The 15738-nt window shown below is 40.0% G+C and overlaps 1 protein-coding gene across 1 annotated transcript in view; it reads left to right on the forward strand.

Moving 5' to 3' along the window:
* Positions 1-15738, forward strand: part of LOC119647187 (paired mesoderm homeobox protein 2A) — a 199312-nt gene that overhangs the window by 129203 nt on the left and 54371 nt on the right. Inside the window, exons 5-6 of the mRNA XM_038047999.1 lie at positions 11644-11748; positions 11805-12145. Coding sequence (XP_037903927.1) covers positions 11644-11748; positions 11805-12145 — 446 coding nt within the window. The remainder of the gene's footprint in view (positions 1-11643; positions 11749-11804; positions 12146-15738) is intronic.

A 15738-nucleotide genomic window follows, 5' to 3' on the forward strand; every position in this document is an offset into this window, starting at 1 on the left:
AACTCCTTCTCCACGTTGCCATAGAAACTTATTTGTAGGTTACTTGCTTAAGTTATTTAATTCCGTCGTCTCATGCGGCTTGCACTCAACCTGATTTGTAAGTAATTATTGTTTCGGGGCGGATCTTCTTTCTTTTGTCTGTTCTTTGACTTTCCAAGTGCTAGCGTTTTTCACTATTGCGAGCGCTGAAGTCGCAGTCGGGAAATTACCTACCTTCAGGATTATTTTCACTAATGCTTAATACTTGGAAGTTCCAGTGTCAAAGCTGGGACGTTTTGGCGAATTTTTCCCCCTCACCTTGGGTAACTCATACAGTTCATTTGTATGTTTCCTAGTGCAAGACACCTTGTTTGGGTTTCCTCCCTTTATTTTCACACTCTTCATCAAAACAGATTGTTTCGATGCGGAGGTTATCCGCATTCCTTTCCAATTACCACCAAGTAAGGTTGCCTCAGGTAGTGATCTCTCAACCTTCGAGCTATTACGAAAAGGATTTTTTGTGAATATAATTTCCCCTCTTTTTCTAGCTCACGTAACATTAGATGCCATAGTAGCCAAGTTTCGCATTACCTAAACACTATTGTGACTGAATATGTGGGCAGGAGAAGAACGGGATTTTTGGTGGTTTCGACTAGGGAAACCAACGTGTTGATCTAGTTTCACTTTCAGCTGACAATAGGAATAGTCAAATTACAGAGCTTTCAGGTTGTCAGGCGTTCAGCCGCCATCCAGTTTCGCATATATGATCATCCCAACGTCTACACAGTCACCTAACTCACAGCTGTGGACTTTTGCGAATGCAGTTGATGAGCCAGATATTTAGATGCATTTTTGATAATATCCAGTAGTCATTAAAGATTTCCTTTGGATTATTCGAGGTTTCCGTCATCGGTAGACGATTGATTAGAAATTATGAGTGCTATGCTATGAATACAATGATTTTGGTGGAGACAATGGAATGTACCTCAAGCGAGAAAAGTTCAAAGGGGAATCAGAAGCTTGATTAAGATCCTATTAAATGGTAGAAAAAAAGAAGTATGAAAATGACCATTAGAGTTGGCTGCCATCAATCACTCGGTGAACTTACCATAAATTTTTTCTCTCTTCCTTGGGATCTTTAACCTAATTTAAGAGAAATGTTAAGATAAAAAGAGTATTTTACAGGCTCCGCGTTATTGGCACCTAAAAGAGAGAAAGCATCCCAAAAGGATGTGATATTTGTAGATCTTTCAGTCGTTGATTGCAACATTTGGGTTTCAAGTCCCCTGATTGCATGTCCGAGTTCCGGTCATTACTTGTTTGTTCCTGCGGGACACTCTAGTTGAACTGCGTGATCAATTGTGGCCATATTTTGTTCAGGTTTTGGGATGCCCACGTTCTCATGACTGACAACAATTCATCCGGACGCCCATTCTAATCACTCCCATCTATTAGAGTTATTATTATGATAACTAGGATTTGAGTACTTGGAACGAGGTAAGACACCGTTAAACAATATTTAAGAAAAATAGGTAAAGCTAATATAGTTTTAGAAGATAAGAACTTTGTCTCAGTTTACTTTTGTATTTTGCAAAACAATATTTGTTTACACTAGTGTGAGTGGAGAATGCAATTCCAAAAGCAGATGTATACTCCTTATTTAACAGATATCAACTTAAATTATGTTCAAAGCACTAGTTCATGGTCGATTTCTTCGAATCCGCTGTTCCAGGACTCGTGGAAAATTGATTAAATTCTGTCGATGATGCCCCGCCCAGGACCTTCCTTAAAAGGGAGTCGAAATATATGAATAAAATAAAGCAGATTCTTCTTTAATTAAGGGCACTAGATATTGAACTGCATATATCGATATTGGGGAGCCAGTTGCTCTATTCTTTATTTTCTATTTGACAAATTGTCCGGATACTTAAATTGCCAAATAATTAGCTGGCCATTTAAGTACCCGAATTTTGTATGATGTTGTGGTTGTTATTTACCAAGTGCTTGGCTCCTGACCATTTTATTATACTCGATGCTGGTCCTTTCTTTGATGCTATGCGTGCCTCCGCTATGTGTTATTTGATCTTGGTTTCCCCTAGCCTTTTTAAGGTTTTGTGTGAAACAAAACCTTATTAGAATCGATTCGATGTCTGTCTGTCCGTCTGTCTGTCTGTCTTTTTGTTTTTTTTTTTTTTGAGGAGGTGGAAATCTTCAAAAGACACTGGTCCGGACACACCAGCGTGTGGGATTTTTACCCACTAAAACCACCCCCGACTCCCTCCCTGCCCCGCGGAACCACCATAAGGTATTACATCACAGGGCGGAGTCAGCTCACTCTAGCTTAATCCCATTTTTAAGGTTTTGTGTGAAACAAAACCTTATTAGAATGGTGACGGTGTCTGTCTGTCCGTCTGTCCGTCTGTCTGTCTGTCTGTCTGTCTGTCTGTCTTTTTTTTTTTTTTTTTTTTTGTTGAGGAGGTGGAAATCTTCAAAAAGACACTGGTCTGGACACACCAGCGTGTGGGATTTTTACCCACTAAAACCACCCCCGACTCCCTCCAAGCCCCGCGGAACCACCATAAGGTATTACATCACGGGGCGGAGTCAGCTCACTCTAGCTTTGTCACCTTTCCTCTATACGCGGCGCACGTGACCGCGCCTTTCTCCTTTCCTCTGCCTTTCGCAATTTATCCTGAATAGATGCGATCATGGAGTTGACCGCATCCCAATTCTCTTGATGTGCTAGCATTTTCGGTACCAGATTTTCTGGTACCAGCACCTCTCCTAGAGTCTCCTCCAGATTCCTCCTTTCTTCCACAAATCTCGGACAGTGGAAGAATACATGCTCTGGGTCCTCTGGGACTCCATTGCAATTTGGACAATCGGGTGAGGTCTCCAATTTAAACCTGTGAAGGTATTGGAGATATCCTCCGTGTCCCGTGAGAAACTGGGTGAGATTATAATTAATCTCACCGTGTCGTCTCTCCAACCACTCCTTGATGGCAGGAATGAGCCTGTGCGTCCACCGGCCCTTTCCCGAGCGTTCCCACCGCTCTTGCCATCTATTTATGGATCTCTCCCTCTCAGCGTTCTTCGTCCGCGATGAGGAAGAGGTTGGCTTTGCATTGTATATATTCGCCATCTCATCTGCCAAGATGTCAATGGGCATCATTCCAGAGATGACGAATGCTGCATCATCTGAGACAGTCCTGAAGGCAGAGCATACCCTCAGGGCTGTCCTCCTGTAGACTGAACTCAGTTTGGTAGCATTCCCTGACATCCACAACGCCTCCCTCCAAACTGGGGTCGCATAGAGCATGATCGAGGTCACCACCCTGGCTATAAGCAACCTAGAGGTGTGCCGTGGCCCTCCCTGTCTGTCTGTCTGTCTGTCTGTCTGTCACACCCGATTTATTCGGAAACGGCTAGACCGATTGTCACGAAAATTGGTGAGAGTATGTAATCTGGTGATCCCTTTACATGCAGTAAGTGGCGCCATCTTGCGTTAAGTTTAAGGGGGGCTCTCCGTACATGTGAATGGAGGGTGCAAATTTTTTTTTCACAGAATGTAGCCAAGTAGGGTATCAAATGAAAGGTCTCAATTAGTACTTTTCGAATCAATATTTGATATTAGATGAAACATAGGGGAGTAAGGGCTCAAAATATCACCCACAAAAAGTGTAACAGGTCTCGTTCTCAGAACCTATCCAACCGAAAAATCTGGAAAAAATCACAGTGGTGCACCTCTACGAAATCTAGGCCTCAAAATATATCCGGTTCCGATATCTGCACAAATAAAGTTAATAATAGTATATTTCCACATTTTAGAAATTTACCCGGCACCCCCCCCCCTTATGTTCGTCCCAGAAATACAAAATTTGGCATGAGTGTAACGAAGAATATAATGCACAGTTTGGTCAAGTTTGAAGAAAATCCAACTATTATTAACAAAGTTATTGGGGGTGAAACTTTACAATTTTTTGTGAATTTCGTGCACTCTACAACCCGCATGACGTCATCATCACATATCAATTCGTCAATACCACAACGAAATGAATTCTTCTGAATTGGGTCGGAGACAATTATTTTGTTTTAGTTTTTTAGTTATTTGTCAACCAGACATGTGTATATGTAGGTATATAATATATGCGTGCTAATGAACTTTGCGGCTAGTGCCTAATTCAGATAGATATAAGACGTAAATCCGAAATTTGGGTACGATAAATTTAGATACGTGCATATATGTGTACAGCAGGTAATAGGCAGTTTGTTTGTTTAGGGTGAGCGTGATATCTATGGCTTTAATATGTACGTATGTCTCGTAGTTTGGAAAAATATGAAGGATTATGTTGGATTTGTAGCTATATACGGACAGAGAAATGTGCGTCTCTTACATAAGATGAACACAAAACCTTTATACCCGAAGCGCGAGCTTCCGGTATTCCGACTTGTTTCTATATGCGGCGCACGTGACCGCGCTTTTCTCCTTTCCTTTGCCTTTCACAATTTATCTTGAATTGATGCGGTCATGGAGTTGACCGCATCCCAATTCTCTTGATGTGGCACGAGATTTTCTGGTACCAGCACCTCTCCTAGAGTCTCCTCTAGATTCCTCCTTTCTTCCACAAATCTTGGACAGTGGAAGAATACATGCTCTGGGTCCTCTGGGACTCCATCACAATTTGGACAGTCGGGTGAGGTCTCCAATTTAAACCTGTGAAGGTATTGGAGATATCCTCCATGTCCCGTGAGAAACTGGGTGAGATTATAATTAATCTCACCGTGTCGTCTCTCCAACCACTCCTTGATGGTAGCAATGAGCCTGTGAGTCCACCGACCCTTTCCCGAGCGTTCCCACCGCTCTTGCCATCTCTGTCTGTCTGTCTGTCCGTCTGTCTGTCTGTCTGTCTGTCACACCCGATTTATTCGGAAAAGGCTGGATCGATTGTCACGAAAATTGGTAGAAGTATGTGATCTGCCGTTCCCTTTACATGCAGCAACTGACGCCATTTTGTGTTAAGTTTAAGGGGGGGCTCCCCATACATGTGAAAGGAGGGTGCAAAATTCACAGAATGTAGCCATGTGGAATATCAAATGAAAGGCCTCAATTAGTACTTTTCGAAACTGGTTCAATATTTGATATTGGGTGAAACATAGGGGAGTGAGGGCTCAAAATATGACCCCCAAAAAGTGTAACAGGTCTCGTTCTCAGAACCTATCCAACCGAAAAATCTGAAAAAAATCACTCTGGTGCATCTCTACGCAATCTAGGCCTCAAAATATATCCGGTTCCGATGTCTGCACAAATAAAGTTAATAATAGTATATTTCCACATTTTAGAAATTTGGCCGGCACCCACCTTATGTTCACCCCAGAAGTACAAAATTTAGCATAGGTGTAATGAAGAATATGGTGCACAATTTGGTCAAGTTTGAGGAAAATCCAACTATTATTAACAAAGTTATAGGGGGTAAAACTTCACCATTTTTTGTGAATTTCGTGCACTCTGCAACCTGCATGACGTCATCATCACAGTTCGTATGAATTGGGTGGAAAAGGATTATTTTGTTTTAGTTTTTTAGTCAATTGTATATAAATATCAATTATTCCAACGAGACATGTGTGTATGTAGGCATATAATATATGCGCGCTAATGGACTTTCCGGATAGTATCTATAATATTATAATTCAGATAGATATAAGAAGTAAATCGGAAATATGGGTACGATCAATTTATATACGTGCATATAAATGTACAATATTCGGAAATAGGTAGTTTGTTTGTTTAGGGTGAGCGAGATCTACGGCTGTAATATGTACGTATGTCTCGTAGTTTTGTAGCTGTATACGGATAGAAAAATGTGCGTTGAAATTTCTTAGATAAGATGAACACAAAACCTTCATACCCGAAGCGCGAGCTTCCGGTATTCCGACTTGTTCTTTGTCTGACATCGCATTCCCAATCTTTTCCTCATCCTGCTTTTGAGCTACTCAGTTTTTGGTTTGGCTTCTGTTTCCTGCTTGTGGGTACCGGTAATTTTTCAACGCAATGCTTTGCCCTTGAGTAATTGCAGTGGAATCTGTTTCTGTTTTCTAAGGTCTCCTCGTCCACGCTTAGTTGCCTTTTCTCCCTCCTGTTCAATACCCTCACCTTTCATTTCATCAGGTATTCTACTGTCAGATCTTCATCTGCGCGGTGCTGAGGATGTATTCTTTCCTCTCCTTAAAGTTTTTCTCACTTAGTGGGACCGTGTACATGGGTTTAATCATTGAGTTGAAGGACCCTTTTTGACTTCATGAATGGTTGGCGATTATTGTGATGGTTCGTTAGGCGTGGATGATTTTTTTCAGGATGTCATACTCGATCCTTCTATCCTTGTTCATTATTTTGATATTTAAGAAAAAAAGGCTGTGGTCCATTCCCATTGTGAAGGCAATTTTTATGGGGATATTGTTAAGAGTTGCCAACACAGAGGTTGCGTCTTGCCTCGAGATCACGGCAAATCCATCATCCACATATCTTACCCAAAATGGAGAGATTATTCTCTCTTTTTCCATATTCGCTTCCATTTTTTGCATAAGAATTTGTCTTGCAGAATTTACTTAATAAAAACGAAATTGGTCTGGCTTATTTATAGGGAGATTAATTTTAACTATCGGCGGACCTCTTTCTTTATCTCAGAAGACGGTTCTCTCTTCAGGGCTTTTTCTTCCAGGTAGCTTAACTTCTCTTTTACAGGGATGCTAAAGAACGGATATTAGCATTTCGTCGTTTGTTATTTCGGCTTAGTTCTGACTTCACCCATTTCACTATTTTCTGGGTGGGCAAATTTTTGCGGTGATTATCTCCCTCATTTCATTTCCAAGTTTATGGATATTAGGTAGACTGATGATGATATTAGGATGATTGGTGATCCTTGGAAGTGTTGAATTGGACATTCATACCGTTGAAAGGTTTCCAGTGACACCTTCGTATTCCTTGATCGTTTTTTAAGGTCTTGCGTAAAACAAAATCTTATTAAAATCGTGCTAGATGTTAATGGGACAAATGTCCACTCAAATGTTTTCATACAAGGAATACACAAAAGGTTTCATAACTGAAGCGTTCAACTTCTTGCTCACCAACTTGTTTCACATTACCCGCGTTTATATAATAAACCGGAACCGGTTTTCCCCCAAGCCCCTTGACTATGGCGGCTGCTATATTCCTTTTTGTTGCCCTTAGAGTCGTCTTCTAGAACTTTGGCTAGACGTTTTCTTAGGGTTTCCTTTCCGTCTGTTGGGCGGTATTGAATGACCGCTTCGATGTGTTATATCCTGTATTGGGATCTCCCTTCCTTTAGGGCGTAGTTCATCCCCTTGTGGAGAAGGTCTAGTTCTACCTCTGAGAAAGTTTCTTTGAACCTGTTTATTATCCATGTTGGAAAGTTGTAGGGTTTTCAGTTTCTTCGTGAGTTTGGTTCGTTCAGCTGTTTGCTCTGTTTGCCATGTCTCTAATCTCAATGGATTAGATTTAAGACATAGTCTTAAAAATCTGATGTTTTCGGTAATGGCGGCTATAGACTTTTTCAACTTTATGTGAAGATTATAATCTGTGTTGTTGTGTTCCATTTTTGATTCGTGATTTATGATGTTGAACTGTTAGATTGTTGTAGCGCTGATTTAATGTACAAATATAATATATCTATCTGAATTAGACACTGCTCGAAATGTTTTGTTAGAATATAGATATAAATGCATACATATGTCTGTACCGAGTAATTGATATTAATATATAAACGATTAAAAAACTAAAACGAAATGTTTCCCTGCCACCCTCACTTTGTTGTGGTATTGATGAATTGACATGGGATGATGACGTCCCAGAAAGCACGAAATTTATAAAAAATGGAAAAGTTTCACCCCCTATATCTTTGTTAATAATAATTGGATTTTCTTCAAACCAAATTGTGCCTTATGTTACTCCTTACACCAATGCCAAATTCTGTACTTCTAGGATGGGGAGTTATCGGGTATATTTTTAAAATATGCTAATATACTATTATTAAATTTATTTGTGCACGCACTTGAACCGGATGTATTTTGAAGGCTAAATTCGTGATTTTTGGCAGATTTTTGAGAACGAGACCTGCTTTACTTTTGGGACACACATTTTGAGCCCTCACTCTTCTATATTTTACCCAATGTCAGAAACAAGGTAATTTTCGAAAAGTGCTAATCCAGCTCTTTCACGACCACATCTAGTGAAAAAAAATTACACTCCGCTTTCACATGTATGGGGTTCCCCCCACAAACTCAATACAAAATCCCGTCACTATATGTAAAGAGATTCATAGACCACACGTTGTTAACAAATTTCGTGACAATCGGTTTAGCCGTTTTCGAGTCAATCGAGTGTGATAGACAAGGAAACATTGAATCGATTTTAATAAGCTTTACACAAACCTTAAAAAACGAATTGTTTTTTATCATCATCATCATCAACGGCGCAACAACCGGTATCCGGTCTAGGTCTGCCTTAATAAGGAACTCCAGACATCCCGGTTTTACGCCGAGGTCCACCAATTTGATATCCCTAAAAGCTGTCTGGCGTCCTGGCCTACGCCATCGCTTTATCTTAGGCAAGGTCTGCCTCGTCTTCTTTTTCTACCATAGATATTGCCCTTATAGACTTTCCGGGCTGGATCATCTTCATCCATATGGATTAAGTGACCCGCCCATCGTAAACTATTGAGCCAGATTTTATCCACAACCGGACGGTCATGGTATCACTCATAGATTTCGACATTATGTAGGCTATGGAATCGTCCATCCTCATGTAGGGGGCCAAAAATTCTTCGAAGGATTCTTCTCTCGAACGCGGCCAAGAGTTCGCAATTCTTCTTGCTAAGAACCCAAGTCTCCGATGAATATATGAGGACTGGCAAGATCGTTGTCTTGTACAGTAAGAACTTTAACCCTATGGTGAGACGTTTCGAGCGGAACAGTTTTTGTAAGCTGAAATTGGCTGACAACAACCGTGCGCGGATTTCATCATCGTAGCTGTTATCGGTTGTGATTTTCGACCCTAGATAAGAGAAATTGTCAATTCTCCTATCCTTATTCTTCTTCGTGTTTGACCAGTGCGGTTTGATGTTGTTAGTTGATTCGTCTTCGGTGCTGACGTTGCCACCATATATTTTGTCTTGCCTTAATTAATATGCAGCCTAACATCTGGCGCTGCCTGCACGATCTGGATGAATGCAGTTTGCACGTCTCGGATGGTTCTTCCCATGATGTCAATATCGTCAGCATAGGCCAGTAGTTGGGTGGACTTAAAGAGGATTGTACCTTTTGCATTTACTTCAGCATCACGGATCATTTTCTCGAGGGCCAGGTTAAAGACGACGTATAATAGGGCATCTCTTTGTCTTAGACAGTTGTTGTTGTGGAATGGTCTTGAGAGTGATCCTGCTGCTTTTATCTGGCCTCGCACATTGGTCAGGGTCAGCCTAGTTAGTCTTATCAATTTCGTCGGGATACCGAATTCTCTCAAGGCCATGTATAACTTTACCCTGGCTGTGGTATCATAGGCGGCTTTAAAGTCAATGAATAGAAGGTGTAACTGGTATCCATATTCCAACAGCTTTTCCATCGCTTGCCGCACAGAGAAAATCTGATCTGTTGCTGATTTGCCTGGAGTGAAGCCTCTTTGGTATGGGCCAATGATGTTCTGGGCGTATGGGACTATCCGCCCTAGCAAGATAGTGGAGAATATCTTATAGATGTTACTCAGGAACGTGATACCTCTACAATTGCTGCACTGTGTGATATCTCCCTTGTTATTTATGAGACAGATAATACCTAGTTGCCAATCGTCAGGCATTGATTCGCTGTCCCATACCTTGAGTACAATTTGATGAGCCACGTGGTGTAATTGGTCGCCTCCATATTTAACTAAGTCGGTTGTAATTCCATCGGCTCCTGGCGACTTATGATTTTTTAGCCGATGAATTGCACGGACTGTTTTTCCTGTACTTGGTGGTGGCAGTATTTGTCCGTCGTTTTCGGTTGGCGGGACCTCCAACTCGCCGATTTTCTGGTTGTTCAGTAGCTCATCAAAGTACTCAACCCATTGCTCCAATATGCCCATTCTGTCGGAAATCAGATTTTCCTCCTTGGATCGGCAGGATGGGCATCGAGGTGTGTAGGGCTTCATCTTGCTGACTTGTTGGTAAACCTTCCACGCCTGGTGCGGTTGCTCCCTGTACTTTTCTAGTTCACAGACTTGTTGTTCTCCCAAGCTTGCTTTTTCCGTCTGTGAAGTCGCTTCTCCGCTCGACGGAGTTCGTGATAAGTCTCTGTGCGTGCCCGCGTTCTTCGAGAATGCAACATTACTCGGTATGCAGCATTCTTTCGTTCCGTTACTAGCTTACGTTCATCGTCAAACCAGCCGTTCCGACTCCTTTTGCGGCTAGGGTCAAGCATGTTTGTGGCCATAGCATTGATAACGTTCTTCAGGTGGTTGTGAAGATCATTTATTGATGCTTCATCTCCAGGTCCTCTGTTGACTGCAGTTATTGCGGCATCCATTTCCCTCTTATTATTTCAATTACCGACAACCCTAGTATATTTAATTGCATATATAGATATTTAGTTCGTCAGTTGCTCCCTTACTCAGAGTTTATAATCGACATGTGATTACATAGTCGTTAGTGCATCGGATGCAATGTCTCAACTATTTTGCTGTGTTGACTGTTAAGGTGGGAAATGTCGGAAAGATCCTTTGATTTTCATCGGAGGCCCTTAAATCACCCTATACTTTTCATTCATCCGACTCTAGTCACAGGGTCTTCATAGCCCGAAGCACTATTTTCATAAGTTACTAGCAATAGGATTTTCAGCGCTATAGGTAGAAGACACATAGGGTGCGTTTTCATTACGAGTTTAACCATCTAATTAGCTTTGCTGCCATTAATATTAATAATAATTGTTTGCGCAACAATCTAATGGGGTGAGGGCCTTAAAGTGTGCTAGAGGATCCTAAGCTAACGTAAATTCCCAGTTGCTCCACCTCTATATGGACTGAATGTTGAGTGAGTAACGCAACAATAGTTTCCATAAGCAAATTAAGGAGTGTGGTCTACGGAGATGGAAAGTCTTTGGGTTGTTTCAATGCAACTGGATATCTTTGTTAGGATTTTTGTCCTTGTCTGAGTGCAATTCGTTGAAATAATTCTGTTCTTCATTCACTAAAATGATATCTTAAGGTTCCTACCTAGCGCCCTCTGGGCTTTTCGCTATTTTATAAGTAGTGTATGAAGGTAGAGACATTACCGGATTGCATAACTTCATACTGTATTACATTGTTTGGAAATTTTCCCTACGGATTTCAAGGTGTCTTGGGGCTGCATGGCTCTCTACCAGAGAGAAAAGAATCATTCTGGAAGGTTTTTCTAAGTAAATGATATATTTTTTTATTTGAATAGCTCTAGTTTAATCTCATGACCATACAAAATTGTTAGGTCCTTGTTCTGAGGTTCGAAATGTATTCGAAGTCCTCTTAAATAAATCGAAGTCAATACAAGAATCGAAGATAATATTCCTTATCCACACTTTGAACTCAATTGTCCTTATTATCTGCAACGATCTTTTAATGATTTTCCTCTTTTAATTGCGTCCTAGGTATGGTTTCAAAATCGACGAGCAAAGTGGCGGAAAGCCGAGCGTCTGAAGGAAGAGCAAAGAAAACGTGAAAACGGTGGAGAAAGTTCTGTAGTAGTTGAAAAGGTATCTAAATGTGCAATATGATAAAATAAAAGCTGTCATATTCCCCCATCATTTAGACGGAAAATAGCCGAGACTCTTCACCTGATATTACTGGCGAAATTGACGATGAGGTTCAGAGCACAAGTGGACCACCTACAAGTCCACGTGTAGATTCTGACAATGAACGTCCACTTTCATCATCACAAATGACTCAGTCTGTTTCCCAGTCAGGATCAATAAGTGCCGGATCTCCATCTCCTGGAGTTCGAACACCACAGAATTCAGCGAATAGTCCTGCAACATCGAATAATGCAGACTCACCAATTGAGGTTGGAGGACCCATATCTTTGACTTGTAGAGCTCCCACTATCACAACACCAACCTTTGGAAATCATATCTTTGGAAGTTTTAGTGAAAGGTAAGTGATCGTTTGAGTAACATAGATTTTACAGGACTTTATTTAGCAGCAACTACTTCCAATACACTCGTATTATATCAAAGAGTATAATATCACGAATACTTCAGGGTAAATTTTTCATCCATTTGGCTCTTCCTTTATAGTGGAAAACATCCTACTGAGGAGAAACGTCTCATTTTCGCCAAGGGATTTTTCATAGTTTTCGCACGTTTTTCTTTCTTATGATTTAGACAGGTATTCTGCTCGTTGCCAAACATAAACCAACTTTACCCAACTATTATACGTATCACATTAAACAACGATTAACTCCAGCCTCATGTTTACTAATGTGTCACACTTCGATTAATTGCACGTGCAAGCAATTGAATCGATTTGATTCCGGTTAAATTGACTGGGAACAAGGACATTTTCATTCACAACCAAAAGACAACAGGCGGTAACAAAAGGACATTGGCCGTGGGTAGAGTGGATTTTTCCCTTAGTGGCTCGATTATTGTTAGACGTCATATGCTTGTATGGCTGTATGCATACATGGAAAATCAGAATAAAGGACAAGACAGCGGGTAAATAACGTAATTGCCGGACCGCCTGCCGAGTAACGCGTGCGCACCATTCAAGCTGACAGGGGTGGAATAGTGTTATTGTTTGTGTTTGTAAAATCAGTAGGAGGCAATATTAAGGAGAAAGATTTCCGCAAATTTTCCTCGATCTAAGGAAAATGTTGAATTATTATCGACCCTCAACAGACCCATTCAGGATGCAGCGAATGGGGCAGAAGATGACGAGGCTACAATAAGGAAAACAGAAGCAAATGAAGAAGGTCGAAATGTGAATTAGGGGTAGTAAATGTCCTTAAATCAATTGACATCTTGATAGTGTCTTGATAGCAGACACAATCATGACACGGGGAATAATTTATGGAGATTCGCTTCACTTGATGATGACTATTTAATTTTATGACTATGTGATTTGGGCGATAATGTTTTCAATTGCTTAGAACCGAATTGTAATGAGAATATTATTAATGCATATTTTGTTATCAGCGGAATGTCATCATTGAAATTGAACGAATCCTGTATAATGAAGGAACAGGATATTTGGGTTGAATGAAAAATGTGTGTGCATCTGATTTATTTGATGCTATAGAAATGTAATTCCTTAATTGTTTAGTAAATGCTCTCTGGTCGATATTCGGGTGGGTAGGCGCAAACTACCTATTACTCCCGTAAATATTATTACAATTTTAAATACTTATAAATTCGACAAAATTTTATAGCTGCCATATTTTGACAGTTAGGCTTATATCAGTCACATCTGGTACTACAGTGAGCAAAATTTTCTTAGCCGCACATAGTTTTTTATCAATATGCTGTAAAATAAAAATGCATTGATAAAGTAAATATACTAGTTTTTAATTTAATAAAAAAATACTACACTCTCATTTGAAGTAAAGCAGAAATAATTGCAATTTTTTTAAATATGATGTTGATTGTTAAAATATCAAAATGTGATTGACAGTTTTGAGTTTCTAGTAAGCGCCACCACTTTTGTTAATTTTTTGAAAAATTATGTTTGGCAGTAAATTCATTAACTATCGAAGCATCTTTATGTCTGATTCTAACCACCTTTGCAAAATTGCTGTTTTAAGCCCGTTGCTGCTAACTACTTCAGACCATTTGCATAAATAGCTCTTGCTAAAAAGCTTCAAACATTTTCGATTGGATTAAGGCCTGGACTTCGGGCTTTCGAGTCGAAAAGTTGTATTGAACGAAAAGGAATTTTTTTGAGTGTTTGCTAAATGAATACTGTTACTATCTTGTTGAATTATGAATTCTATTTTCTATCTTTTGAATAGCTGATTAAAACATTGCCCTAGATCCCAATGAACCTCTCTTCATTTTATTTGTTATAAGCCACAATTATAGTTTTCCGAGAATTCACTCTCCATATCATGATCGACGCACGGTTTAGACTTGACGGGTCATTTGTACGAATATCCTGCCAATAGCAGCTACGTCCGTCTGGACCGCCTAAATGAATTCTTTTCTCATTTGAAATAATGATGTTATGCTACTTTTCCGTCCAAGCCATATGATTTTTTACATAATCCAATACAACAGCTCAGGGAGAAGATTTGAAACTCCAGTTTCTTTTAAAACCGCGGTTTGGCTTTTTTACACTCTTTCTAGGAGTTTTCCCCTGGTCATTTTAATATTCCGTCTTTTTCAATTGAAATTATTAGCCTGAAATAATCATGAGACATTAGTTTTTCCGAAATATTTACAAAACACTGAGAATTCAAGGGAACTCACCGACAGGTCACTTAAAATGTTACTGCGGCTAAGCAAATTTCGCGCTATTGAATTTGGAATATCGTTATATTCTTAATTTTGCTTAAATATATCTAGTTAAGACCACATTATTTAGAATATTGAAAACATAACATTTCTTTAAGAAAAAATCCTGAAAAGTAACTTGTTTTTGACAGTTTATATGTATCTCTCCCTTTAATGCAAAATAGGGTCGTAAAACGCGAAAGGCCATTGCAAGAATACCTAGGCAACAATCATCAAATAGTTGACTTTTCTGAGGAAAAAATTTTTTCCGTAGAGGAGTTATTTCATACCTAAAATGATGGAGTTTATTCACTATCGTCAAAAGATGCTTCAAATCTAGCACCACGGGTTCAGCGACGTCGCTACGCTGCTTCAGTGATAGTTTGGTGCAGTGTTAGCTACGATAGGGTCACTAGCCCACATTTCGATGAAAAAAGGGTGATTCCATTGGCAGTATTGAAACAAGCAGATATTTTTGAAAGCCATTGTTAAATCTCTCAGTCCACCCTTTTTCAAAAATCAGCATTGGACCTTTCAACAGGAATCTGCGACAGCGCATAAAGCTTGCTCAGCTCAAACCCTGGGAATTGAGCATGATTGTTTGAAGACCGTGCAGCCTTTAGCTGGGACATGAAAGTTTCCGCTAAGAAGCGATTGTTTGAATCATCACATATTGGCTCCTTTTTTTGGTTACATCTCTACTACGCGGTCGATCGTTGTACTTGAACATATTTGAGTCTAAATTTGGTCAATTTTCACGAGAATATCGTATTGTAGAATTTATATGCGAATTCTCTGATTAAGGGGAGCGTTGCTGATTGCTAAGTTCGGATAAATGTGGATCACTACCTGGAGGTTGGGTAAAGAAGAAGTGCCGCCCAAGCTGGGCCTATTCCGTTTAGTAACACTTCTTCCTAGGAACAAGAACTAAAATCCCTGCCGAGGACGTTGAATTTAAGATTGGAGATTGCACACGATTTTGAATTCTTGCCCCAAGTGTTTGGCGTATTCGTACTCCACGGAAAGTCTTACAAATATAATTTTTATTGACTTTTCATTTCAACTATAGGCGGTACGGCGGTATGGGTTTAAAGGTCCTTGATTGGGGTTTGTTCATTCCCTAGATCATTCTTGGGGCACATTGTACGCCAAATTAGTGGAGCTTAACTCTATAGACTCAACATATATTTGAAGACTGTAATTTGACAACGGTCGTTGTAGAAAGTTAGCCCAAAGTGTGGCACTAATTATTGTAGT

This window comes from Hermetia illucens, chromosome 1 (assembly GCF_905115235.1).
Source record: "Hermetia illucens chromosome 1, iHerIll2.2.curated.20191125, whole genome shotgun sequence".
Taxonomy (NCBI): domain Eukaryota; kingdom Metazoa; phylum Arthropoda; class Insecta; order Diptera; family Stratiomyidae; genus Hermetia; species Hermetia illucens.